Source organism: Cnephaeus nilssonii (genome assembly GCF_951640355.1).
Source record: "Cnephaeus nilssonii genome assembly, chromosome: 5".
Lineage (NCBI taxonomy): Eukaryota > Metazoa > Chordata > Mammalia > Chiroptera > Vespertilionidae > Cnephaeus > Cnephaeus nilssonii.
The window spans coordinates 17,393,394-17,419,938 of record NC_137076.1 but is presented as its reverse complement, the minus strand read 5'-3'; the positions used below and the strand labels follow the sequence as shown (position 1 = coordinate 17,419,938).

The 26,545-nt window shown below is 49.2% G+C and overlaps 1 protein-coding gene across 5 annotated transcripts in view; it reads left to right on the top strand.

The window, feature by feature from the left end:
• GATAD2A (GATA zinc finger domain containing 2A) overlaps window positions 1-25,803 on the top strand; it is a 109,749-nt gene extending 83,946 nt beyond the window's left edge. For 4 of the 5 annotated variants that reach the window (XM_079772081.1, XM_079772079.1, XM_079772082.1 and 1 more), the window contains exons 4-13: window positions 9,677-9,809; window positions 9,936-10,067; window positions 11,950-12,039; window positions 12,668-12,799; window positions 12,969-13,136; window positions 15,001-15,280; window positions 17,063-17,361; window positions 18,028-18,102; window positions 18,390-18,585; window positions 22,132-25,802. In XM_079772081.1, coding sequence (XP_079628207.1) covers window positions 9,677-9,809; window positions 9,936-10,067; window positions 11,950-12,039; window positions 12,668-12,799; window positions 12,969-13,136; window positions 15,001-15,280; window positions 17,063-17,361; window positions 18,028-18,102; window positions 18,390-18,585; window positions 22,132-22,262 — 1,636 coding nt within the window. In that variant the 3' untranslated portion in view covers window positions 22,263-25,802. Of the gene's footprint in view, window positions 1-9,676; window positions 9,810-9,935; window positions 10,068-11,949; window positions 12,040-12,667; window positions 12,800-12,968; window positions 13,137-15,000; window positions 15,281-17,062; window positions 17,362-18,027; window positions 18,103-18,389; window positions 18,586-22,131 lie in introns of all 5 variants that reach the window. The other variant, XM_079772080.1, reaches the window with a different exon arrangement.
• The last annotated feature ends 742 nt before the right edge of the window (window positions 25,804-26,545 follow it).

Sequence of the window (26,545 nt, the reverse complement as noted above, 5' to 3'; positions counted from 1 at the left end):
AGTGATGAGAGAGAATCATTGATTAGCTGCCTTCTGCATGCCCCCTACTGGGGATCAAGCCTGAAACCCGGGCATGTGCCCTGACTGGGAATCGAACTGTGATCTCTGGGTTCATAGGTTGACGCTCAACCACTGAGCAATGCCAGCTGAGCCAATGTGACTTTTCACTGATGTTGACCTTGATCCCCTGGTGGAGGTGGTGTCTGTCAGGTGTCTCCTATGTAAAGCTTCTCTCCCCTTTTTGTGTGCTATCCACTTTGGAAGGAAGTCACTATTTACAGCCCACAGTAACCATTCCCCCTCTTCAAGGGTGCAGCATCTGCATAGATTACTTGATATTCTTCTGCCTGGGAAATATGTCTCTTCTCCTCCTGAATGATTTTTTTTATTCATGTTTGATTTTTGTTGTATCATTGAACATTAGAAAATACTGGTTTACTGGCTTGTTGAGATCTTTCAAATACAGTTGACCCTTGAACAACATGGGTTTGCACTGTGAGTCCACTTATACATAGATATTTTTCATTAACATATAGTACTGTAAATGTCTTTTTCTTACGATTTTCTTGATTTTTACTCTACTTTATTGTAAGAATATAGTATATGATACATATGACATACAAAATATGTGTTAATTGGTTATCTGTATGACATCTGTATTGACTTTCTGACATCCAGTATGCTATCTGTATGACATCCAGTCAACAGTAGGCTATTTATTAGTAGTTAAAGTTTTAGGAAGTCAAAAGTCACATGTGGATTTTTGATTGTGCAGGGGTCAGTGCTCCTAACCCCTGAGTTGTTCAAGGATCAACTCTACTGACACATTTCATTTTCAGTATTGCAGAATCAGATTAGTTCATCTCTGATATGTTGGGAAGCTGTTGGGCTCACAGAGGCAAACACAAGTTTTACAAAATTCTATCTTGTCACAGAATATTAAAAAGACTCTTAAGGGCTGAGGTGGTTGAGCATTGACCTGTAAACCAGGAGGTCATGGTTCCATTCCCTGTCAGGGCACATGCCCAGGCTTTGGACTTGATCCCCAGTGGGGGGCACGCAGGAGGCAGCCAATCAATGGTTCTTCATAAGGGCATTGCCCATAGCATGACAACACTGACTCCTGGCATAGTTTGGCACTGCTGTCCTACCTTGGCAGAAAAAAAAAGCAGATGTTGTCTCAGTGTTACAACCTGGCAGAGCCCCTGGAGGGGTCCCAAGGACCAATTTGGGGAACTGCTAGTAGCCCAGTGTTATGCAGAGGAGCACAGGCAAATCGTTTCTGGCTGTCCAGCGTGGGCAGAGTCAGGATGCCCAGCAGGGTCTGTGCTTATGTCTCCAGCAGCACAATGGTTGATGGCCTGTTGGGGTCAGACAGTAGAAGGAAGAGAAACCCTCAGCCTGGGACCTTGTCCCTAGAGACCTCCCGTTGCAGGTGGGTGATCAGAAGAGTCAGTTCAGAGCAGAGAAAGTGATGGGGTTGCCACAAGTGTGCACATTGCATTCTGCGAAGATCTGGAAGGAAGGCACGGTCACTGTCTTTTGACTAGTTGCTTTTTTCTTTTTTTGTATCTTTTACATTTCATGACACCCCCTTGAAGTCAGCAGCATTCATTCTGAAGATGAAGAAACCAAAGTTCATTGAGGTTTGGGGCCAGGTTCCCACAGCCAGAAAGGTACACCTGCCCCCCCCTGGTCCTCCAGTATGACCTGGGTGGCTGACCTGTATGGAGTCTCTTGGCTGCTGGGCTCAGAGTAGCTGGAGCATATCTGAGCAGGTGGGGGTTGGGGAACAGGTGAGCCTGAGAGGATTTGCCTGTGGAAGGTGGGGAAGGATCCAGCAGTTTGAATTAGGTATTTAAAGGGAGGCAGTAAACTTCCAGGCAAAGTGTATGCTTTCCATATATCACAAAAGTTTGTGGTTAGTACAAACTAGGAAGCAGTGTTTGTTGCTCATGTGTGGTTTTCACCTGCACATAGGTGACTCTTCTCTTGCTATACGTTGGTGAGGAAGCTGGCATCCCAAGATGTGGGTTTGGGTTCATCTGATGTCTGGAGTCCCTCTGAGCTGGAGAGTGCTCCTGGGTTCTCTCTATGTCCTCCTTGGTAGAAGATTGGCCTAACATGTGGTTAGGGAACAGAGGAAGGAGGGGACACTAGCATTGATGCTGTGGCCAACAGTCTGGGTTTGACATTTGTTTTTCTTTTACTCTTCCAAGGTCCTGGCCCTTTGGGAGCCTGGATTCCCAAGTGCCAAAATCCTACCTAGTTCCGTCAGGCAGATGGTGGTCCATGTGTAGTGAGAGTTGTTTCTCAGTCAAGTTTGAGACCCCCTTTATGTCCTCACAGTCATTTCTTTGTTACTTCAGGGACTTTACATGCAGATGCTGCTGGCTGTCTAGGATCCTTCAAGTATGAATAAAAACACTTCCCCCTTTAATCTAGTATAAAAATTATGTTTGGTAACTCAAGGTAGATACGTCAGAGTTGAAAGTCACATGGGGCCCATCCTCTCCCACCTCATACTAGTACTCTCTGCAGGCCACAGGCATGTGACCTGGGAAAATCACTCCCTTCAGACTACTATTCACTTCTGGACGGGTGTAACAGTTGAACAGCTGCGAGGATTACATGAAAGTGTGCATCTTGATGGTTGGCACAGGGCTGGCCATTATAAAGGATCAGTATATGTCCTGGGCGATTTTTCCAAACCTCACATATATCAGCTTTTCAGTTCTATGACTGGTCATTTCCAATAAGTGCCTCTTCCTGAATTTTTGAACAGTGTGCTGCATTGGATTTAACCTCCCTGGTGGTGTTGAATCCTGGCTGGACGGGTCAGGATCGTGCTGAAGTGACTCCTTGGGTGGGCGCTGGCCCTGCAGGCTACCCTGTTACTATTTGGTGTTGGGGTCTTTCCATGGGGCCACTGCCAGCTGCTGGCTCAGGGGGTCCTCTCTTTGGCTTGTCTGTACATCTCTCGGCGACTCTGCGCACCCGGAAACTGGCCCCTATCACTGCTTCCAGTCACAGTGAGGTCCTCTTGGCATCCCTGGCCAGGATTTGTGACTTTCAGGGTTCCTTTGTTCCTAAAAGGAGCCCCAGCAAGATAGGCTGGATGTCTCCTGACCTTGCTGATGGCATAGTGCTCCTCTGTTCCTGCCATGTGCCCTGGAATTGCCCATCTCTGTGCTGGGGGTCCTAAAGGGGGGATTGGGCTCACAGGCCAGAGCCTGGCCACACATGCTCCCTCCTTTTCTCCTGATATGTTCAGCTGTAGCTGTGGCAGGGCTGGTGCACTGTAATGGCATCCCAGAGCGATAGTCAGACCTGAAGTCTCCAGGAAGAATGATGGCTAGGTTTCAAAAATCCCATTGCAGCTGCTCACCTCCATGGCCTTTGTGGCCAAGAAGCAAAATGTGTTCTGACTTCCAGGCCCCCACAAAGCAGGCTTTTCTCTTGACATCCCAGCCAACAGGGTGTCAAGTTACAGTGCTGGGAGAAGTAGCAGTGGATGCCAAGAAGGGATTCAAGCAGAGGGGTGGGAAGCAAGCGGGTGGGCTCCAGGGCTGTAAGGGTCTGGGGAGGGGACCAGGCACCCCTCCCCCTACGGGGCAGGCAGGACGTGGACTGGGGCACAGTCTGTGTCTGGGTAGCGGAGCTTCCTGTCTAATCACATCAAATGTCTCTGAGTGAATGGTATCCCTTGGGAAAGGAGGGTGGGATTCCAGTGAGCAGCCTCCATGCCCAGGTGGCCATGAAAGGCCCCAGAAATGTGTGTCTGTCAAGACACCCAGTTCAGAGGGGCCTGCCAGTGAGATGGTGCCAGATGGTAGGACTTCCCCAGGAACTGGCGATAACTCTTATTTTCTCGTAGGGCTTTTCTAGAAGTGTTTCTGGAATTGTGGGGGTGGAGGGGTGCTCATTGGATTAAGCATGGAATTGCTTTGGCTGTGACTCAGATATCACTCCAGGTTGTATCTGAAACTGGTGGCTCATAGGCTTGAGGATGGCCCCTCCTTTCCTGTGGGACTTTCTCCTCACCCCCTTTGTTGGGCAGCTCTGGTCTCTTGCTCAGTCTTCCTGGAACTCCATGTCTATCTTATCCCAAGTTCTGTATCTGCCACAGGAGATACATGTGTGGAGAACTGCACTGGTTCCTTTGGGGGGCTTTGAGAGTCAGCAGGGGTGGCTACTAGGAAAAACCTTTTCTTCCCCCCTCCCTATCCCTTGTCTCTCCCTACTCTACCCCAGGGTTATGTCTAGGGTAGATGGCCTCTGTTGGGGACAGTCTGAGGGAGAACAAGGAGTTACCGTGGTGTGGGCTAGCTCCCTGTTGGCCCCATTATCTTAGTGGTTTGATGTAATGATGTATTGGTGTGTAATTGTCTGTTGGCTGGTCCAAGCAGGGCACTGCTTCTTGGGCTCTTGTTCTTGCAGTTCCACGTTAGCTGAGCTGGATGACTGGTGGCTTTGTCACTCATGTGGGATGGCTAGGCTCATCTCCATGTCTGTCTCTGACCCTCAGAGACCCTCTTTCCATGAAGCTAGCTTGGCATCCTACACCAGGGTGGTCTCGGGAGCTGCAGTACCTGGGCCTTCGTGGGCTCACTCTAGGGGCCCAAGTGGGAGCTGCAAGGTTCCTGTGGCCTTGCCTCAAAAGCTTGCAATGTTGCTTCTTCCACGTTCCTGTAGAGAGAGCAAGTCACAAAACCAGCCCAGGTCATGGGAACAGGACTAGATGGAGTGTGAACACAGTCAAGGGTCAGCTGGAATGAGCGCCTTCACAGGGCTCTCAAGGCTGGGCTGATGACCTCATCAGGGTGGAGTGCTGGTTCTCTGTACAGGGTTCTGTCAACCACGAGTATTGGCGCTTCCTCTTAACATCCACCAGAATCCTGGACTCACAGGCTAGAGGTTGAACTTACAGGGCCTGTGTCCTGAAAAGACATATAACACAGAATTCAGAAATCCTTTTAAGTGAATTTGCACATCCTTTAGCAACACAGCATTGATTGTGCCTGTGGACATAGTCATCCACGTGTGCAAGATTATTAGTCACTCTACGGGTATTGCTGCGTTCCTTGTGGACTTACAGACCCCATCCTGGAACCAGGTGCCAGGGAAGAGGAGGAAGTGGGCCTATGCCAATCCTGTTGCTTGAAAACCCACTATGTCAGACCATCCTGTAGCTGCTGGGACAGTTGCTCACAGAACAGACACAATCCCTGCCCTCCCAGGTTTGAGAATATTTGAATGTTAGTTACCTCAGTAGCCCATTGTGTGCCAAGCCTGCATTCACCCTGAGCAGCCTCTTAATGCTTCAGGAAAGGTCGGGACCCCGATGTCCTGACAGCTTCCTAAGTTATCTGAACAAGTCTGAGCTCTGAGGAGCAGCTGAGCTGAAACCCCTGTTCCTGTTCTTGTAGGAGGCACAGAGAGGGAAGTATCTTGCCCTATGCTCCTCCACTTGCAAGAGGCAGAATCAAGTGAGACCACAGGTGGTTTTGTGGGAGTATGACAGCAACACCTGCCCTCTTCCCCAGTATGCAAGCTTGGTGCACAGTGCCCACTCATGGTAGGCCTTTGTGAGCATGGCCATGGGCTCTGGGAGGAGGCCCTGTGTCCTCTCTGCCACTTCTAGCCAGTGTGGCACTAGGAGAAGATTTCTGCTCTTCTGGCTCTAGGGAGGAGGGGAACCTCACCCCCTCTTCTGAGTCCATAGTATCATATCAGGACTGGATTCCTGTTTTGCCCTTTGTTTGTTGGGTCATCCTGGGAACATTCAGTACACGGGCCTTCTAGAGACAGGCTACAAGTAGAACCATGGGGTTCTAGCTACTGTTTTGTGACTACCTGCAGCCCTAGCTTGGGGTGGGAGAACTCAGGGACCTGCTGAGGGCACAAAAGGTTTGAAGTGCATCTTGTGAAGGAGGATGTGGGGGGGTGGTGAAGGGAATGGTGGTGAAGGTCAGAGCCCAAGACAGGATGATCCCATATAGAGACTGGTGGGACTGGTTGGGGTGGATAAGAATTGGCTTGGCCTGGGAGGTGTGAATGGGTTCCAGTGGGAGGAATGCCCTGGGGCCCAGGTTGGGGTTTGCAGAAGGAGCGGGTGAGGCTGGTGCTGATCTAGCAACTCCTCACCCCACCTTTAACCACAACTAGCAGCTACCTGCTTCTGGACCCAGCTGCTGGGCTGGGGAATTGCAGAGAAGAAGGTCCTGGCAGGGAATGGCTGGTTGCTGCTGGCCCTAAGGAGGAATTTGTTGTCCTGAGGCCTTATTGGGCCCAGTCATTCCCAGCTCCCCTAGTGTGTGCGGGAATCTCAGGGGTCTTGTTAAAATGCAGGCTTAGATTGAGCAAGGTGTAGGGCAGCAAGATGCTACATTTCTAAAGCCCCGGAGAAGCTGCCCAGCTGCTCCTGAGCTGATGTGGGTAGTGGTCCTGTCCCTCTTAGTAGATCCTAAGGACAGAACCACCTTTTTATCCAGGGGTTTATCCTCCCTGCCTGGCACTACACCTACTTCTTAGGTGGGCATTCAGCAAATAAGAGTTGAGTGACTGAATGGATAAATGCATGAGTGTAGATGAAGCACTCTTTCCCCAACATCAGGCAGGCTCATTCAGAGAACAAAGGTCAGAGTTTCTGAGGACTGTTTCTGCATTCCCTCTATGAGACTGCTTCCCCTGGCACAGGTGGGGTGAGGGAGCAGAGTACACTAAATATTAACCTCATTTTGACCTCTGGCTGGTGAACACCTGGGACAGTAGCCTGGCGTTGTGCACCAGGATCCTGTTATAAGTTAAGTTTACAATCCTGGTCTTAACCTCCAGAAAACTTGAGAGGGTTATGTTTGTTTAGCCAGAGACTGCTCAAGGGGGATGAGGTAGTGAGACAATTTTCGCTGATTACAGCCTGCCCTGCGTCCAGTGACTTTTCATAGGTCATGTAAAATCTCTTGATCACAATATTTTACATAAGGGTTCCCAAGATGGGCAGGATGGGCTTATCGGATTTGCCCTGAAGTCTTGTAGCTTCCAAATAAACTCGGTGCCCAGGTCACTGCCTTGGACTGAAGCAGTATACCTGGCCATGCCACCGTCCCTCTAGCATGTTGGGCTAGCTAGATTTCCTCTGCTTTTGTTCCCCTGGCCTAAATGGTTCTATTATTTAAAACAATTTAAAAAAAAGAACATCCATGTTAATTCTGATTCTGTATCAAAGAGGCATTCTTTTTCCTGAATTAAAAGAATTCTTTGCGAAGGAACTGAGAGGCTTGAAGCACCCTTGTTTTAAAGATGGAGCTTAGGGAAGTTTTTCATGTTGGAAACTAGAGGGGCTGGTGGCCTCTCTGTGTTTGGAAATGACCCAGTCTCTGTAACATACTATAGTCTCCGTGGGTGGACACCACACAGGAAGTGCCCGCCAGCCTGGCAGCTCCAGGGTGAACTGGGCGCCTCCATTTTCTGAAAACACCTGAAACCTACCTCACTTCTCAAAATGAAGGCTGCTTGTCACAAACTGGTTAGAACTGGCTGTTGCCATGGTTTTCACATGGAAGGCACAGATAAAGAGTCACATGACCAAGGAGGGAAATGCCTTCGTCACATGACTTTTTGGTGGCCTGAGTAGCATACAGGAAGTTCACTCCCTGCTGGGATGCTAAGTGATCTTTGATGGGAGGTGATGTCATCTCTTGGATGAGTTATTGATTAATGTCAGTCTAAGATGGGACCTTGGAGTGCTGTGGTCAGAGTGGCCATCTCAGGGAGCTGCAGCTTCCAGATGGTCTGGTCCCCTCACCCTGCCCTCTTCCCTCCGGCCAATTTCTTTCCTTTTTTTTTTTTTTTTTTTTTTTTTTTACATCTCGCCCTCCGAAGAAGTGCACACCCTCACTGAGATGATAAAAAGTGATTAATCCCTGTAGATCACCCTCACCTCAGCACACACTTCCTTAGAAAGTGCCTACAGTCTGTAAATCTAGCTGTGGTTCTGCCTGGGCTGCTGCCCCGCCTGCCTGCAGCCACCTAGGGTCCAGGCTCCAGGAGAGTCAGCGAACCCTCAGGGTCTAGTCCTGTGTGAATGTGCAGCTCACATCAGGGACAGCAAAGGCGGTTCAGTGGGCTATTAAGCAGCAGTTCTCCATAACTCTGCCCCTGCTTTGCTGGGATGTAGTGGAAGGAGTGGGACAACTTCTAGCTATTACTCAGTTAACTTTACCAAGTTTGTTCTCTGGGCAACAGTGCCACCTAGCGGACCAGTTTGGTCCTTGGTTGATTTTGCTGCTAAGGGAAAGATTTGATTCCTTCAACAAGACTTGAAGCCAGACCTGAAGGGAATGTTTACATTGTGCCTTCAGCAAATGGAGCCGCTTTGTTGGGGGCCAAGTGCCATCTCTGGGACCCTTTGATTCTGTGTATAGTATCAGTGACACCATAGCAGAGGCTCAGATGTGCATATATGTCTTAGGAGACTTGGGTATGGACAGGGTTTGGGTAAGAGGGCGAGAGTAATGGCAGGGCACCGGACCAGTTCACCCACTGTTAGAGCATGGGGGGTAGAGGTTGCTGGAAACCATTTTGTGAGCAGATCAGATAGATGAAGAGCACCCAGATTTGCAAGATAAAATGTGTTCTGTATTCTAGTCTATTTCAAAACATGTAGCCACGTTACCACTGGAAGGTTGAAGGGGCCACATGTGGTCCAGGAAGGACCTCAGCCAGGATCCGGGGCCATGTGTTTGTTTCTTTGTTTATATTAATCCTCACCCGAAGATATTTTTCCCATTGATATTTTTAGAGAGAGGGGAAGGGAGGAAGGCGGGGGGGGGGTGGTGCGGGGGACATTGATGTGAGAGACTCATTGAATGGTTGCCTCCTGCACACCCTCTGACCGGGTCTGGGGTTTGAACCTGCAACCCAGGTACGTGCCCTTGTCCAGGAATTGAACCCATGACTCTTCAGTGCACTGGCCGAGGCTCTAACCACTGACATTTTTGTTTGTTTGTTTGCTTGGTTTTTTTGTTGTTAATCCTCATCTGGGGATATTTTTTCCCCATTGCTTTTCAGAGAGAGTGGAAAGGGGTGGGGGGGACATGGATGTGATGTGAGAGACACATCGACTGGTTGCTCCCGCATATGTCCCAACCGGAGGTGGGGAGCATGACCACAACCCCGATATGTGTCCTTGACTGGGAACTGAACCTGTGACCTTTCGGTGTGCGGGCCAACACTCTAGCCCTGGCTGGAGTTGCTCAGTGGTTAACCACTGACGTTTTTAATTCAACACCTAGCCATATTGTAGAGGAAAGAGTGGTGGTGGGTGGTGTTTTCCAAAACGTCTGTGTCACCCTCAGACATATAGGTGTCCTCATCCCTGGGGACATAAAGGCAGGCACCAAGAACAGTCCCAACTGGAACTGGGAGGGGTCAAGCCATAAATATGTGGGTTTGGGTACTGCATGGTGAGTACAATGAGAGAAGGCAGCCTAGATGGGTGACAGAGAGACTATCAGGGAGGACACAAGGAGAGATGCTGCCACCAGTAGGGCAGTGTGCTTGCCATCTCCTTGCTTTGTCTGTGTTTTAGTCTGGCCATCTGGAGGGGTTCTGGGGAACAGAGTCCAGCACAGTCAATGTGCTCTGGTAACAACCCGCCGTCCCTGCTCCACAGTGACATGAAGTCCGAGAAGAGAGCCCCCTCGCCTGATGTGATTGTGCTCTCCGACAATGAGCAGCCCATGAGCCCGAGGGTGAATGGGCTTCCGAAAGAGGCCTTGCAGGAGACCAGCACTGAGGACCTTATGGTGAGTCTTGTCCCCCTGCTAGGGAATGCTCCACTGAACAGCATCTCTGAATATAGCTGGTGACAGTGGGGCCTGTGCTCCTGGGTGCTGGGCCTCCCTCTCAACCCTGTTCTCTTGCGCTTGCAGAAAAGCAGTCCTGAAGAACGAGAAAGGATGATTAAGCAGCTGAAAGAAGAGTTACGGTTAGAAGAAGCAAAACTCGTTTTATTGAAAAAGTTGCGGCAGAGTCAAATACAAAAGGAAACCACCACCCAGAAGGTTTGTGCACGTTTGTACCTTCCTCAAGGGTCAGTGGAAGCCATTCAGAGCTGGGGTCGGAAAGGCTGGTCATGGGGGACGGGTTTCCTCGGGGGCATGAGGGTCTGAATAGAAACTTTAGCTAAATACAAAAGGTCCCATTTTGTATTTAGCTAAAATGATGTCAATGAGAGGATATTAGAGTCCTGCTTAGTCTAGAATGTTCCAGATCTGAATACGTAAAACTCACTTCTTGTAAAAGCATCAAGGGAGTAGAAAACAGATAGATGTATGAAGCTGCTGGAAGCACACTTCAAGGTTCAGAGCTCTGTCCTGAGTTTGTTTTTAAATCCTTCTTTAAAAAATATATATTTTATTGATCTTTTACAGAGAGGAAGGGAGAGTGATAGAGAGTTAGAAACATTGATGAGAGAGAAACATCAATCAGCTGCCTCCTGCACACCCCCCACTGGGGATGTGCCTGCAACCAAGGTATATGCCCTTGACCGGCATAGAACCTGGGACCCCTTAGTCCGTCCGCAGGCCAACACTCTATCCACTGAGCCAAACCACCCAGGGCCTGAGTTTGTTTTTAAAAAGGCCTCCTGCCCTGCAGGTGGCTGTGCTGGCCTGAAGAGGCTGCTGTGTTTTAATCTGGGCATCTGTGTTTTAATCTGGGGTTGTGGACAGAGGCTCTGTCCCAGTGCCTGAGGTTCTTTGTGGTTCTGCTCTGAGCTCACCCTGTGAACTTGTAGGGCAAGTTTGTGTTTTGTTGGATTTCTGGGAAGGTTTATGATTAGTTATGCAGCTGCCCTTATCATAGCCACTATCACGCCCTAGCTGGTTTGGCTCAGTGGATAGAGTGTCGGCCTGCAGACTCAAGGATCCCAGGTTTGATTCTGGTCAAGGGCACATTCCCAGGTTGTGGGCTCGGTCCCCAGAAGAGGGCATGCAGGAGGCAGCCAATCAATGATTTCCTCTCATCATTGATGTTTCTGTCTCTCTCTTCCTCTTTGAAATCAATAAAAATATATTTAAAAAGAAAAAAAACCCACTATCACTAAACCAGGAAAGTGATTACATGGCAGGCAGGATGGCAGGCAGGATGTGTAGAACTCTCTCGTATTCCCTAAGAGAGAGGGAAAGAAGAAAGACACTCACTGGTCTGATTTGGGGGCTTATTTGAGTTCCCACCCCACTCAATCAGCAAGTGGATGTGACCTGACTGATGTCAGTTAATCTCCTGGTGGACAGAACCTGCCTATTGTTTCCTTGTCAGTTGTTGAAGATAAGGTAAAGTGACTCAAGTATGTCACTGTCCCTTCCCTAGTGGAATGTTACTTTAAGAATCCCAAGGTTGGGCCTGGCTGGTGTCGGTCAGTCGTTGAGTATCGACCTATGAACCAGGAGTCACGGTTCAATTCCCAGTCAGGGCTATCGCCTGGGTTGCAGGCTCGATCCCCAGTAGTGGGCATGAAGGAGGCAGCTGATCGATGATTCTCTCTCCTCATGTTTCCAACTCTCCCTCTCCCTTCCTCTCTCTGAAATAAATAAAAACATATTTTTTAAAATGTTAAAAGAACCCTAAGGTTGGTATTAACCTGTCCAGGCCCTGGGTCCTTTCCCATTGCCTGCCTTTCCTGCCCCCTGACAGGCAGAGCCACAGAGTGATGGCAGGAGTCCCCAGGGGGTGGAGTGGTGTTGGAAAAGCTCTCCTCTGCCCATTTTTGTACATGTCAGTTCCTGTCGCAGATAGGCAGGGGTCACTTACCAGGCTGGAAGCAAAACCTTTGCAAACTTAGTACCTTTGGAATAGGAAGAAAATCAGTCCTCCTCCATCAGGATTATGGGGTGGGCAGGACTGATGGCTATCTCATCTACCGAGTATCCTGCTCTCTTGCAGCCCACAGGCTCCAGTGGGAGCGCCGTGACCACCCCTCCCCCGCTCGTGCGGGGCACCCAGAACATTCCTTCCGGGAAGCCATCACTTCAGGTCAGTTCCTTCCTCATCAGGCTCTTGAGGAGCCCTGTAAAAGGCTGCCTGTTCCTTCTGATTAGACCGGGTTAGGTTTTCCTGCTGGCGTCCCCAAAATAAATAATGCTTACATTCCCAAACTAAAGCCACCATTGACATCATAAACAAATCACACCAAGAGATGGGAGGCCCCACCCATGACCACCCCTTTTGAGACTGGAGAGAGAACTAAGTTCCTACCTAAACATATTGGGCTCCCTTCATTCAGAGTCTCCCAAAGGCAGTGTGATCTTGACCCAGCAAAGCTCCTGGCCTCCTCTGCTCAAAGGATTCTCCCTCCCAGCCATAGGACTGAGGTCTGGACAGGGGCCCAGCTCCCCTTAAACAAGCCTGAGCCCCCAGCTCACACCAGCAGGTGGAAGGTGCCTGTCCTAGTTGACTGGACTCTTGCTCTGGTGGGGCCTGTGTCTTGACCGAGCCCGTGTTTACAGGTCTCTTGGAGTCTATGTTCCTTGTTGCTTTTATGTGTTTACTACTACCTCCTCCTTTTTTGGTTAATAAGTATGTGCTTTTAAAAAATAGTAAACCTGTTTTTGTTTAAAAAAAACCCACATGTTAAGATACGAGGGTTGGTATCTTTTGACAGACCTCTTCGACTCGAATGCCTGGTAGTGTCATCCCACCGCCCCTGGTCCGTGGTGGGCAGCAGATGTCCTCAAAGCTGGGGCCGCAGGCAAGCTCACAGGTCGTCATGCCCCCACTTGTCAGGGGGGCTCAGGTGAGCAGGGGTGCACCCTTGGGACAGGAATATGGCCAGGCAGCCTCAAGCAATGGTTTACCTCACATAAACAACCCTTTCCAGTTCTCAGGCTGGGGCTGTGAGCCCAACCTTTTCCTCTACCTCCCTCCATTGTCCCTCATTGTCTTGTCCCCACCCCACCCCACAGCAAATCCACAACATCAGACAACATTCCAGCACGGGGCCACCTCCACTCCTCCTGGCCCCCCGGGCGTCTGTGCCCAATGTGCAAATCCAGGGACAGAGGATCATCCAGCAAGGCCTTATCCGTGTTGCCAATGTCCCCAACACCAGTCTGCTCGTCAATATCCCACAGGTGAGGGCCATGCTCTGCTGACATGGGGAGTGTGCCATGCAGCTGCCCCTAAAAGGTCCCACAGTCCTGAGGCACAGTGGGGTGGTGCGGTGTGACCTCAGCCAAGTGAGGCTTTGGACACCCCTTGTGGTTTGTACTTGAGCTCCTCTGGGCCTGTCAGGCATGCAGGTCACAGGCAGATATTCAGATCTGCCACATGACAGAGGTGGAGAGTTGATGAGAGCGTGAGGGGTGCAGACCTGAGCTGAGATGGGAGTCTGAAGTCTTGGGGAAGGCAGCTTTGGGGGATAGATAGGGCTAGCTAAGGTGTTTGGTGGGCCTGGGGATGGCTGAGGGGCACTAGAGCCTTTCCCACCCTTACCCCCTGTGGGCACAAGCACATGAGGATCATGTGTCTGCAAATGTCCTCATGGCACCAGTGTACCTATTCTTATTCACAAGTCTCTTCAACTCCAGACAAAGACTCTGAGATGGGGTGGGTTTGTCCCCACCCAACAGAGCCAGGAAGATGGGATGGGGGGCCGATAGGCTAGAAGCAAAGCCTCATTGACAGATAAAATTATTGGGTATGCAGGGGCTTTTGCTGATGGGCGAGTCAGCTTCTCTGCCTCCATTGGCCTAATATATTCTTGCCTGCCTTCTCTAGGTCAGGATCAAGTGCAGTCCTGCTACCACATAGTGATGTCCTGGCAAAACAAAAGCTTGACCTATACAAGCAGTTTACCCCATAAACCTTGATCCGCATCTCTCCCAGGTGCCAGACCCTGTTCTCAGCTCAGTGTGCGGGGAGGATGGAAGAAAGCAGGCCAGCAGCAGTGGTGCCAGGGGGTTCTGTTCGCAGTGGAGTGGTGACCCCAAGGAGGGGTCAGGGGAGAACTGGCTGGTTGATCAATGAGGCATTCATTGGCTAGGTCAAGATGCTGTGATGGCATCCTCTGTGTTGATGAGTCTCTTTGACTCTGAGACCTTCTGTGGGGGTAAGGATCCTAGGAAAGCATCTGTGCTTCCTAAAACCTGTGATGTATTATAGGCAAGTCATCAGGTGTGTGCATTTTCCTGGGGATGGTGTATGCAGCTTTCCTTCAGATTTCCAAAAGGGTCCTCTACCTTATGAAGCTAAGAGCACTATCGTGGTCAGTTTCAGGTTTTGGGGAGAGCACTTGACAGTGTTGGGGGTGAGTGAACTGGAGCAAGGAGACTATGGAGCATTGGGCACTGGGGTCTAGACAAAGACGATAAAGTAGTGCAGGAATAGCAAGGGTTGAGGTACAGTGGGGTGGGGTGGGGTGACCTCAGGGCGAGAGGTTGGTGCAGGAACTGCTCTCTCCTGCAACCCTGATAAAGACATTAGCATCTCCAGATAAGCACACACAAAGATGCTCACAAGGGAAATGCCACAGATGACACTTGAGCCACCATTGCACCCCTGTGAGGAAGGAGGCTGCCCAGACCTGTGCTGAGAGGAGGGTCAGGCCATAGAGCTAGGATAGTGGCCATGCTGTCTGGGTTGGTGCTGTGGGGACATTGCCAAGGGGATGCCCACTGTCTTGGTTATAGTGATGGGTTGCTTTATCGATATCCTTCTGGCAAAATGTAGCAAATTAAAGATTTTTTAATGTGTGTGGTTTATTGGATATCAGCTAAGCCTCAACAGTGTGTGTACAAGATTGGTCATTTCATAGGGTGAATGGTTTAATGCTACTCTGCCTGCTGCTCACAGGTATGAAGCAGCTTGGAATTTCTCTCTCGGGGACTCATTAATTAGTGCAACTAATGGTGCTGACCTGGGCTGTGGGTGCAGCGGTAGGGCCTGCCTCAGTGCAGGTTACCCCTAGCATTCTGACCAGGTTGTTATTTCCCAAAGCCATCCCCAGCCTCACTGAAAGGAACGACAGTCACCTCTGCTCAGGGCAACTCCACCCCCACCAGCGTGACTTCTGTGGTCACATCTGGTGATTCTCCAGCCAGCCGGCAGGCGGCCGCCAAGCTCGCACTGCGCAAACAGCTGGAGAAGACGCTGCTTGAAATCCCCCCACCCAAGCCCCCTGCCCCAGAGATGAACTTCCTGCCCAGCGCTGCCAATAACGAATTTATCTACCTGGTCGGCCTGGAGGAGGTGGTACAGAACCTGCTGGAGACGCAAGGTGAGTGGGCCCTGAGCTAGGGTTGTTTTCATCTCTTGCCACTGAAGTTTCTGTAACATATGTTTTTTTCCAATGTATAGCACCTGTCTATGCACCTGTGGTGTACCCAGAGCTGTCTTAAAGATTGGGTATTTTAGATGCTATGGGTAACATTGCATCATCAGTTTTACTTGCTGTGAGGTTTAATAGCTTTTTTTTTTTTTTTTTAAATCCTCACCCGAGGACATGTTTAGATTTTAGCAAGAGAGGAAGGGAGAAAGAGAGAGAAAACATCAATTGGTTAACTCCCATGTGCTCCCCAACCAGGGATTGAACCTGGAACCTAGGTTTGTGCCCTAACCAGGAATCAAACTTGCAACCGTTCAGCATACTGGACAATGCTCCAACTAATTGAGGCACCCAGCCAGGGCAGAAGTTCAACAGCTTCATAAACACATTGCAGGCACCTTTCCTGTTGGGGCCTCCTGAGAGCCAGGCCCTGGTGAAGCTCAAGATCCCCACATGCATGGTCCAGGGTGCCAAGCAGCAGCACTGTGATGTTGGTGTGGGCAGTGAGGAGGAATGCCTGCCTTAAACTGACATGACAGGGTTTGCTTCCAAACAGGAAGTCAACATAGGGGTGGAACTTTCCAGAGCTTTGAATGTTCTGAGCTCTCAAGATGGGAGAGGGTACCTACACTTAAGCCAGACTCACTAAATAACCCTCCTTGTAAACAATTTGGAAAATGCACCTGTATGGTAGGAGCTTTTAGGAATAAAAGAGCATAAACAGGATAGTGAGCAAAAACAATATTGAAAATGGAGGTAGAAGCCATGTTAACCCTTAGGGGGTCTCCACCAGCCACTGAACTGGGGACACTGTGGCCTGAGATGGAGCTGATAGTGACATGAATTGAGCAGCCAGCCTGAACACACTTCCTGTGTGATCTTTTCAGATGCGTATAGCTGAGGAGAAGGCATAGTCATAACTTGTCCAGGGGAACAGAGGAGGGGCTGACAGGCTCCACCTATCAGGTTACCTTGAGAGACCACAGAGAGGGGTGCAAGCGCTGACATGGCCTGGATGTATGTCTGGCTCCCTTTGGTGTCTTCTTAATAATGAATAATGGTAATATTATTAGCAAAAGAGCTGCTGCGAGCCCTGGCCGATGTGGCTCTGTGATAGAGCATCGGCCCACGCAACGAAGTGTTGCCGGTTCAATTCCTGGTCAAGGCCACATACCTGAGTTGGTTTCCCTGGGCTGGTGTGGGAGACAACCAATCTCTCCCCCCACCCCTCGCCCCCCCTCCTCTCTCCCCCTCTCCTCTTTCTCTCCCCCTCTCTCCCTCTCTCCCCATTCCTCCCTACCCCTCCCTTTCACTCTCTTTAGAAATCAATTGAAAAAATATCCTTGGGTGAGGATTTAAAAAAACCCTGCTGCTGCAAGGCTTGTATAGGAAGGACAGGCGGGAGGCCAAGTCAGGACGAGATGCCTCCCTGTCCTACACTGTGGCTGGGCAAGGCCATTGGGAGAAGCCAAGCTGATGGCACTATGCAATGTTTTTGAGAGTTGTACCAAGGATGCCTGACCTACAGCATTTCCAAAGCTTCAGCCTGAAAGGCTTCCCTGAGGATGGCCCAGTATCTGTACACAGTCGGCATCTACTGAGGCTTTGGTTTTCTGATAGCCATTGAGCCACCTGGCTTGGGGTGCTGCCCCTCTTCTATCCTGCATGCTGGGTAGTGGGGGTTCTGATTGGCATCTTGTTCCTTTGATGTGAGCCCACCCATCTGCCCTACAGCAGGCAGGATGTCAGCTGCCGTTGTACTGTCCCGGGAGCCCTACATGTGTGCGCAGTGCAAGACGGACTTCACATGCCGCTGGCGGGAGGAGAAGGGCGGTGCCATCATGTGTGAGAACTGCATGGCTTCCAACCAGAAGAAGGCGCTCAAGGTGGAGCACACAAGCAGGCTGAAGGCTGCCTTCGTGAAGGCACTGCAGCAGGAGCAGGAGATCGAGCAGCGCCTTCTGCAGCAGGGTGCAGCTCCTGTGCAGGCCAAAGCTGAGCCCGCCACCGCCCCACATCCCACTCTGAAGCAGGTGAGCTCTTGTCTAGGAGCCAGAGTTGTGACCTGGAGGTCTGGGAACTTGACTGGGGCCTCATCCTCCAGGAGAGATGCTCTTCCCTGGCAGGGAAGTTGTCTCTAGCACACAAAATGTCCTGGCATTCTGTCCACACTCGGCAAGCATCTGCCTGATTGTCAACTGCGTCTAAATTGCGTTTAATGGTGGTGTTTAGTGGTGAAAATACTAATTTGCAGTTTTTTTAGATTTTGTAGCTTTCACGTTCATTGTGCCACCGACAAGTACTTCTTGTCTATAAGGACTTTTCTGAAAGCCACATTGATATACAAAAGAGGCGTTCTGAAGAAATGTTCTAGCTAAATTAAGGAGAGAAAGAAGTTTGAAATCAAGTTGTGTGTTTTTTTTGGCTGCTTTTTTTAATGCTCTGCTTTCCACCCCATATAGATCCAAAGCTTTGTGTTGGCAGTTTTTTGTATCCTTGGAAGTCATTTGTAATTCACTAATGACCACATCTTCTCAAGGTCCCTATAATAGTGGGAGGCCACACTGTCCTCGGGAAACGGCCTGTCATATGGGGACTAGGCCTCGTGTGGCCACAGCTGCTGCCCTTTGGTCACTCTAGGTTGCCCTGGGCCGGCCTGTGGATGGTGCTGATCTTGATTTCAACCCCCATTTGTATAGGTCATAAAACCCCGGCGTAAGTTGGCGTTCCGCTCAGGAGAGGCCCGCGACTGGAGTAACGGGGCTGTGCTACAGGTCAGAACTACAGTGCTGGGAGTCCCCTGCACCAAGCCACCAACCAGCCCTCACGCCCCAGTCCGTGACCACGTCAGCAGCCTGCGTCTGTCTCTCTGTTTCTCTCTCTCTCCCTCTTTCCTTCCCCTGTCCCCTTGGTGTAACTTACCTGGTCTCCTGATTTTGGACTTTAGGGACCCCGTGTGGGTGGGAAGAGGTCGGCCACAGCAAGGAAAGGCTGCACTGAGCACCTCACCCTCTACCTTTTCCTTTCCCACATGAGCCATTGCACCCTCTTTCCATTGCAGGCCTCCAGCCAGCTGTCCCGGGGCTCGGCCACGACACCCCGAGGCGTCCTGCACACGTTCAGCCAGTCGCCCAAACTGCAGAATGCAGCCTCAGCCACAGCTCTTGTCAGCAGGACCGGCAAACATTCCGAGAGAGCCGTTAGTTCTGGCAAGGGCAATGCCACCTCCAACTGGAAGAAGGCACCCCTGAGTACAGGTAGGTGGGCAAGCCCCCAAGGGGCTCAAAGTAGGGACCTTGCCGTGAATGGGTCCATCCCTTTCTTATTTTAGCAAAGACTTGCACGTGATGAAAGGAAATGGCACAAAGGGCCCTGAACCCCAGACCTGCTCCCTAAGAACAGCTGCCTCCAACTCTTCAGCTGAATCTCTCTTGTTCACTAAATCTCTCTTGTTCACTAAATAGGATGACCTCAACAATTGGCAGCCAGTAGCCCTCAGTGTCTCCACACCCTGTACCCAAACTCTTAACCCTTCACTCAAAACATAGGACAGGCCCAGTTCAGGCAGTTACTCCCACCATCCAGTAGACTTCTGGCAGCGCAGATGTTTATCTATCCCCTTGTCTCCTGGCCCCTGGCAAAGGGAACACCTGTTTTTACTGTTAACTTGTGCCTTTTCTGCTATACTATTTTTTGTTCATCCAGATAGTGTCTTTTATTTTCTGATCTGTGGGCCACTCTTCCCACCTTCTTCTGGCTTGGACAGATCAGGTGGTGCAAAGTACAAAATAGAATAAGAATGTAGGGGTGAGGAGGGAGACTCTGGGGTGAGGGCTGGGAGTTTAACTGAGGTGGGGAGGCACCTTGCATGTTCAGCCAGTCGCCCAAACTCCTGGGGAGACAACATTTTAAGAACAACCCCAGGGGATGAGGAGGCGCTCAGGCAGATATTTTTTAATCTTCCTCAGTCCTGCCATCCTGGGTCATCCTATTTTAAAAGTTTCTTATTTATGTGCTAGCATTGAGATGAACATTCAATATTTCTGTCCATCAAAAATGAAGAAGTGACTTTCCCTGCTGACAGCGCTTGCAAACATGGTGAACGTTCCTCAAACCCGCTGAGCTTTCCGTAGGAAGTGTGGTAGGCATCAACCCCACAACGTGACACCGTACAAGAAGGGCGAGGCTTCCTGGGTGCGCAGGGGAGAGCAGCGTTATGACAGGAAGCAGAGTGGCTATGGTGGGCAGACTAAGCCGATTTTCCGAAAAAAGGCTAAACTACAAAGAAGGTTGTGCTGAGGCTTGACTGCGTTGAGCCTAACTGCAGATCTAAGAGAATGCTTGGCTATTAAGAGATGCAAGCATTTTTAACTGGAAGGAGATAAGAAGAGAAAGGGTCAAGGGATCCAATTCTAAGCTTCATATTTTGTTTTATTATATGACAATAAAATCTTGATATGTTCAGAAAAACAAAAAAAAAAGAAAAAGTGAGCCCAGCCAGTGTGGCTCAGTTGGTTGAGCATTGTCCCATACACGGAGAGGGTGCCAGTTCAGTGCCCGGTCAGAGCACGTGCCTGGGTTGTGGGCTTGACCCCCAGTGGACATGCAGGAGGTAGTCAATCAATGTTACCCTTTCATATGATGTTTCTCTCTCTCTCTCCCTTCCTCTCTTTAAAATCAATAATCAAAATATTGCCGAAACCGGTTTGGCTCAGTGGATAGAGCGTCGGTCTGCGGACTCAGGGGTCCCAGGTTCAATTCCGGTCAGGGGCATGTACATTGGTTGCGGGCACATCCCCGGTGGGGGGTGTGCAGGAGGCAGCTGGTCGATGTTTCTCTCTCATCGATGTTTCTAGCTCTCTATCCCTCTCCCTTCCTATCTGTAAAAAAATCAAAAATAAATAAATAAATAAATAAATAAATAAATAATAAAAAATATTAAAGTCAAGGCTGGGTGTGGCTCAGTGGTTGAGAGTCGACTTATGAACCAGCAGGTCATGGTTCTGTTCCAGGTCAGGGTACATGCCCAGGTTGCCTGTTCAATCCCCGGTAGGGGGCGTGCAGGAAGCATCCAATCAATGATTCTCTTTCATAATTGATGTTTCTATCTCTCTCCCCCTCTCCCTCTCAAATCAATAAAAAAAATTAAAAAAAAAATACTAAAAACACATAGCAAAACGGGAAAGTGAACGGTAGACACAAAAGGCTGAGCAAAAGGAGATGGGTGAGAGCGCTCATTTGTGGGAGTGAGCACATGCCACACCCCTGTAGGAAGAAGAAATGCCATCATAGAGGAACCCTAGTTAGACCTGAGAAAGTAGGGCTGTTTGTACAGTGGTAACACAGGAACCCACTGTACATGCAGCTGACCAGAGTCTCCTATAGGAGAGGAGCTTAGGAGAATAAGATATTCATCTGACCACAGAAGAATTTGGACTACCTGGAAAGCAAAAGAGCATTTGTAAATACTAGGCAAAGATACTTTTGCTCAGCATGTATAAGATACATACAAGTAAGAACTCACAGGCTAGTTAGAAATCCTTTTTGTGGGAAATTTAGAAGTATATGAAATGGGAAAAGTCAAGTATGAGTATATGCATGTGTACACTGTGATAGCAATCATGTGAACCCATGTGTGCACTTAAGGGTGATGTTTGAAAGGGAATATGAAGGAATAGTTGCTGTGTTCAACAGTCAGATTAGAGGTAAAAGTGTCAAGGCTTAGAAGCCACATTTCCCAGGAGAGTTCTGCCAGAGCTCCAGGTTACCCTGCGTTTCTAGGTGGTGGTTTGAGAGAAACTGGATGGGATCTAGTTGGTGGTGCTGCCTTGAATATGCAGAGAGGACTCCAATGCATTTGACCTCAGAATCTTTGTTCCACAAAGTCTATTAACCTCCACCAAAGATACTCTGGGGAGAGCCCTGCTGCTGTAGCTGGGGATCCAGGGCAGTCCTTAGGCCAGGCCAGCCAAAAACCGGTGTGCTGGTGTGTGTGTGTGTGTGTATCATTTTCCAGTTGTAAAAGTGATACTTTGGGAATATTTAGATATATGAAAAAGGAAGATGATGGCAATGGCTGGTATTTTCTACTCCAGGAGAACAAATACAGCAGAGGCCTTCCTCAGTTGCCTCTTCATTCACATGTCCTACATGTGAGTGTCCTACAAAGGGATTATGCTGTATGTGCCATTCCGTGCCCCTCTGAATGGTTTAATTAGAGAATGTTACCCTATTATTTTTGATGGCTGCATGGTATTCCATCATACTAATTTCCCAGTTGCGTAGTTCAGTCATTTGTTATTTTTCAGTTCTAAATAGCACTGTGGTAGCCACCTCAGTTAACAGAGCTCTCAAATAGCCTATGGAATATCTGTTACTGTGGCAGAGGCTAAGAATATTGTAAAGGAGATTGAGTTATTTCTTTTCTCTTTTTTTGTTTGTTTTCTTTTGTTTGTTTGTTGTTTTGTTGTTTTGTTAATCCTCACCCGAGGATATTTTTCCATTGATTTTTTTAGGGAGAATGGAAGAGAGGAAGAGAGAGAGAGAAACATTGATGTGAGAGAAACACATCAATTGGTTGCCTCCTGCACGACCCCTGACCAGAATCAAACCTGGGACCCTTTGGTCCACAGACCGACAGTCTATCCACTGAGCCAAACTAGCTGGGGCAAGTTATTTCTTAAATTCTCTTTAGTTCTGAGGTGGGCTTTTGGCTGCCCAGGCTTGGTTGGCCCACTCAGTGTCCTCCTGGGAGCCTAGCCCTGACTGGGACCATCTCAGCCTGTTGCTCTGTTCTGTTGCAGGTGGGGCGCTTGCGTTTGTCAGCCCCAGCTTGACAGTGCACAAGACCTCCTCGGCTGTGGACCGCCAGCGGGAGTACCTCCTGGACATGATCCCGCCACGCTCCATCCCCCAGTCGGCCACGTGGAAATAGTGTGAGCCGGCCTTGTGGAGAACAGGCTCCCTCTTCCTTCCCACCTGGCCCGCCACCCTCTGCTCGCTGGGGAAGACATCCTGCTCCCCAAGAGAGCGAGCAAGCGAGTGTCTGCCACACTGCGGAAGCAAGAGCTCCCTTCATTCTTGGCTGCAAAGTCTTGTGGCTGGAGGGCCGCTTCACAGGTGGATGAGGATTATTATTACTGGGGGACCTTTCCCATGGGCTTTCCTCCTTTCTTTGCCTTTAGTTTGCCCAACACCAGCAGAAAATTGGACTTCGGGGGCTGTTTCTGCTCCCGCCCTCCTCTTCAGCCCCCTCAGGGCACATGGGCAGCCTGGACACTGTGACACACTCGGGCAAGACCGGAGCTCGGGGCTTTTGAAGTTGAGTGGACCGTTGTTTTCTTTTTGCTTTTTCCCCACCTTAGCCTCCCAATCTTTGACTGCCTTCCTTCACGGCAATCTCTAGGTTGACAAGTTTTTTTAATCACCTCATGATGATGGAGTTTAAAGTAAACCATGCAGACCCAGGGGTTCCTGCCGAGCACGGCCCTCATGCCCCAGAGGATGGGCCGCTGACTGACCAGCCCTCGTTTGCTCCAGCAGAAGGCCTGTACTGCTGCTCGTTCTGGAGACCCCCAACCTCCCACACTTAGCAGAAGAACAAACTGCAACCAGACCCAGCCAGAGTGCCTGGGATCCTGAAAGCCACGCTGCTGCCCTTGGAGAAGGGAGTAGAGAAATGGCAGCAACATACAGAGCCTGAGCAGGAAGTTGGAGGGGCGGGCTATTGTGTTTTTTTTGTTGTTGTTGTTGTGGTTTATTTTATTAAATTTTTCCTTTTCTTTTCCTACTTATTTTGATAGACAACATCCCAAGCTGCCCTGGCTTGTGCTCCCATCAGGTGTGTCAGGTGGGGCGATGCCCCTGCCCCTCACAGACTTTTAGGGTTTCCGTTTGGGTCTAGTTTAGAACCTTCCCTTAAAGGAGGGCCGTGCTGCCAGTGTTCGCCTTCAGACTTTTTTTTTTTTAACCCTCTTTAGAGTCTACAGAAATGTCTTACAAAGGATCAGGTCTGCTCTAAGTCATGTTTCATTTTGGTTTCTCCCACTCCTTAAAAATCAGTTCCATGAGGAAAGGCAGATGTCATGTGTGAGCTGCACACAGCGCCAGCTCCAAGCACATGTGAGGGTGTCCCATGTGTGTGCACATGCATGTGTTGACGTGGAGACGGGGTACGTCGCTCCCCACTTCAACTCCTGCCCTGGTTTTCCTGTCCATGCAGTTAGGGACTTAACTTAAAATCCTTATTTTATAGGGCTGCCTTTGAACACATTGCTTCAACATTCTAATAAAGGCTCATTTAACCCCCTCTCATGTGTGAATATCAGTGTTTAGAAAACATTTTTAATGTGGTCGAAGACCTAGCTTTGCAAAATGTTCTAATTTTTTGTTCTATAAAACCCTGAATTTCTCATTGATTTTTGTTTTGAGTATATGGGCTGAAGGAAGGGGAGGGGAGGGCAGGTAAGTGTGGCTTTCATAACAAAATGCAGGGATTGGGGGAGAAAGGGAAATTAATATTCAGGAGTATGGGGAAAAGATGTGTTTATACACCAAAAACTCAAAGAGTATGCAAGCATTTCTATTTCTTGCTTTTGTGTGTGTGTGCATGCACACGCGCGAGCCTGGTAAATAAATACCCATCTTATATACTACCCTGAGCTGTTAGCCCTCTCTGTTCAGTTACATGGGCCAAACTCCAAATCGTCCAACAAGGAGCACTGGGCTGGCCACTCCCAGCAAACAGACCTCAGTTATATGCAGTAACTGAATCAGGTGTCTGGGCCAAAGTCACTCATGCACTGGAGGGGTGCATTTTATTAAAATGCCAGCTAAAGTTGCCACCACCCTCCCATCCAGATTGACTGGGTCTGTGACTCGAGGCATATGTTGATCCCCAGCCCCATCAGAACTTGGCTCACCCACGCTCAGGAACCACCTCTTATCTCACCTTGCTGGACCAGACCACCTCAGGCAGAGGACAGGCCAGCCAGGCCCTGGCTTTGCCTTCTCCATCCAGCCCAGCATCCCCAGGCACATTCCCATCAAGGACAACTTACTAGGATGGAAATGTAGCTTTTTAAAAAGGGCAAGCCCGGCTGGTGTGGCTCAGTGGTTGAGCGTCAACCTATGAATCAGGAGATCACAGTTCAATTCCTAGTCAGGGCACATGCCCGGGTTGTGGGCTCAATCCTTAGTGGGGGGCGTGCAGGTGGCAGTCTCAATTATTCTCTCATCATTGACATTTCTATCTCTCCCTCTCCCTCTCTGAAATAAATAAAAATATGTTTTAAAAAATTTCGGCCATCTACAGGGATGGTAATAAAGGACAGTGAACTGCTTTTAAAAAAAGAATTTTTTACAAGGGCAAGAACGTGAGAGCCTTTAGTCCCAAGCATGTCAAACTCATGGACTTTGACATGCTTGCTTTAGTCTTTAGTTCATTTCTACCATTTTAAAATTCCACACCCCTCCCCACTCTATCTTCAATTTCCCACTTTGCGTTGTAACATCTATGATAAGCCCTAAATGGGTATTTATGTGATGGACTTTAAGATGTTTCAGACAAGGCATTGTTAAATACCTCTCTGGTGTGGGGTTTGAATATACTAGGAAAGGATGTTAACAGTAAGTGTGTTCTCTCAGTAGCCAAGTTCACCCCCTGAAAAATCTGCCACAGTGCTCGGGTCCTGGTTTCCCCCAGGAGTGTCGGGGCTGAGAGGACCTGATTTCCAGAAGCAGTGAGAATGTAGGAGCCTCTAGGCTCAAATGGCATTTTAACGGTCCCTAGTTACCTGGGACACAGAACTCTGACATCAGCTAGAAACTTTAAAATGTCGCCATTCTGTGGACTGGGGTGTGGGGTTCACAAGCTTATTCCCCATTTTGATGGGGAGCAGGTTTGAAATGGCCATGTGCATATGTGTATGTTCACAGACATGCATGCCCCCTTGGAGCTACTCATGGCTCTGGCCATTCTGACCATGTCATGGGGACTCTGGACCTCATTGTCCCAACTGTGAAGTTAGGACCACGCCTTTGGCAAGGCAGAGAATGGCCCTTCTCCAGGGGCCTCTGATTCACTCTCCAAGATCTTGAAGCAAAAAGTGCAGAGAAAATGAAAGAGGCTATTGAGTACAGCCCTGCCCTGTGTTCCACACATCTCTCCTATGGGCAGTGACAAAGGGAGGTGTTTTCTGTGTGAGTAATATAAGCATCCTCATCACAGGGGTGTGTAAGTAATGGAAATGGTCTTTGCTGTTGCACCATAGGGTTTTGTGTGTGTGTGTGTTTTATGCCAAGTTATATGCTGCACATGACATTGCCTAAAGAACTCCGACCGAGCTTTCATTAAAATAACAGCTATGCCTTAGCTGGTTTGGCTCAGTGGATAGAGCATCAGCCTGCGGACTGAAGGGTCTTGGGTTCGATTCTAGTCAAGGGCACATGATTGGGTTGCAGGCTCGATCCCCAGTGCGGGGGGGAGGGTATGTGTGTAAGAGACAGCTTATCTATTATTCTCATTGATGTTTCTATCTCTCCCTCTGAAATAAATGAAAAAAAAATAGATATTTTCTTAAATGACAGCTAAAGTTTTATAATCCTTAGCAAAGTATAATAAACAGTTACACTAGTGCAGGGAGGTAGATTTGGGGAGGGGGGGGGGGGTCACTTGTATTTACTTTGAGTAAATCTTTGCTGATAATGTAAAACCAAAAAGTTGATCACCAAACCAGAATAGAAGTTCCATAAACAGAAGCCGGAATAAATGGCTATACATAATGTCACAAGGAAGTTTTAGATCTGAAGTACAATAAAGAAATGATGTGTTGGCTATATTTTTCTTTTGTCCCCTCGGCTCTGGTTTTCCTGCATTGTTTAGTCCATGTATGGGGCAGGTTAGAAACTGGGTAAGTGCAGCAGAGTGACCCTTTATTAAGATGGAAGCAAAGGATAAGAGATCTGCTTGAGCTTCCTTGGGACTTCACTTCCCATGTCGGGGGAGTCCTCCCCAACTGGGCACTGTGGTCTCGCCTCCGAGCCTCCATCTCCACCAAAACCAGGAGCTTTGTGGCCTGGGGGAGTGGCTGAGGCTGGTTCTAAGCCCCTTCCAGTTTCCACCCTGAGTGGTGGGTTTTTTTAGAGTGCTTTTCAGGCTTGGCTTCACTTTGAGTCTTTGCTGCAGGACACAATGTTACAGATGCAGGTTTTAAGTAC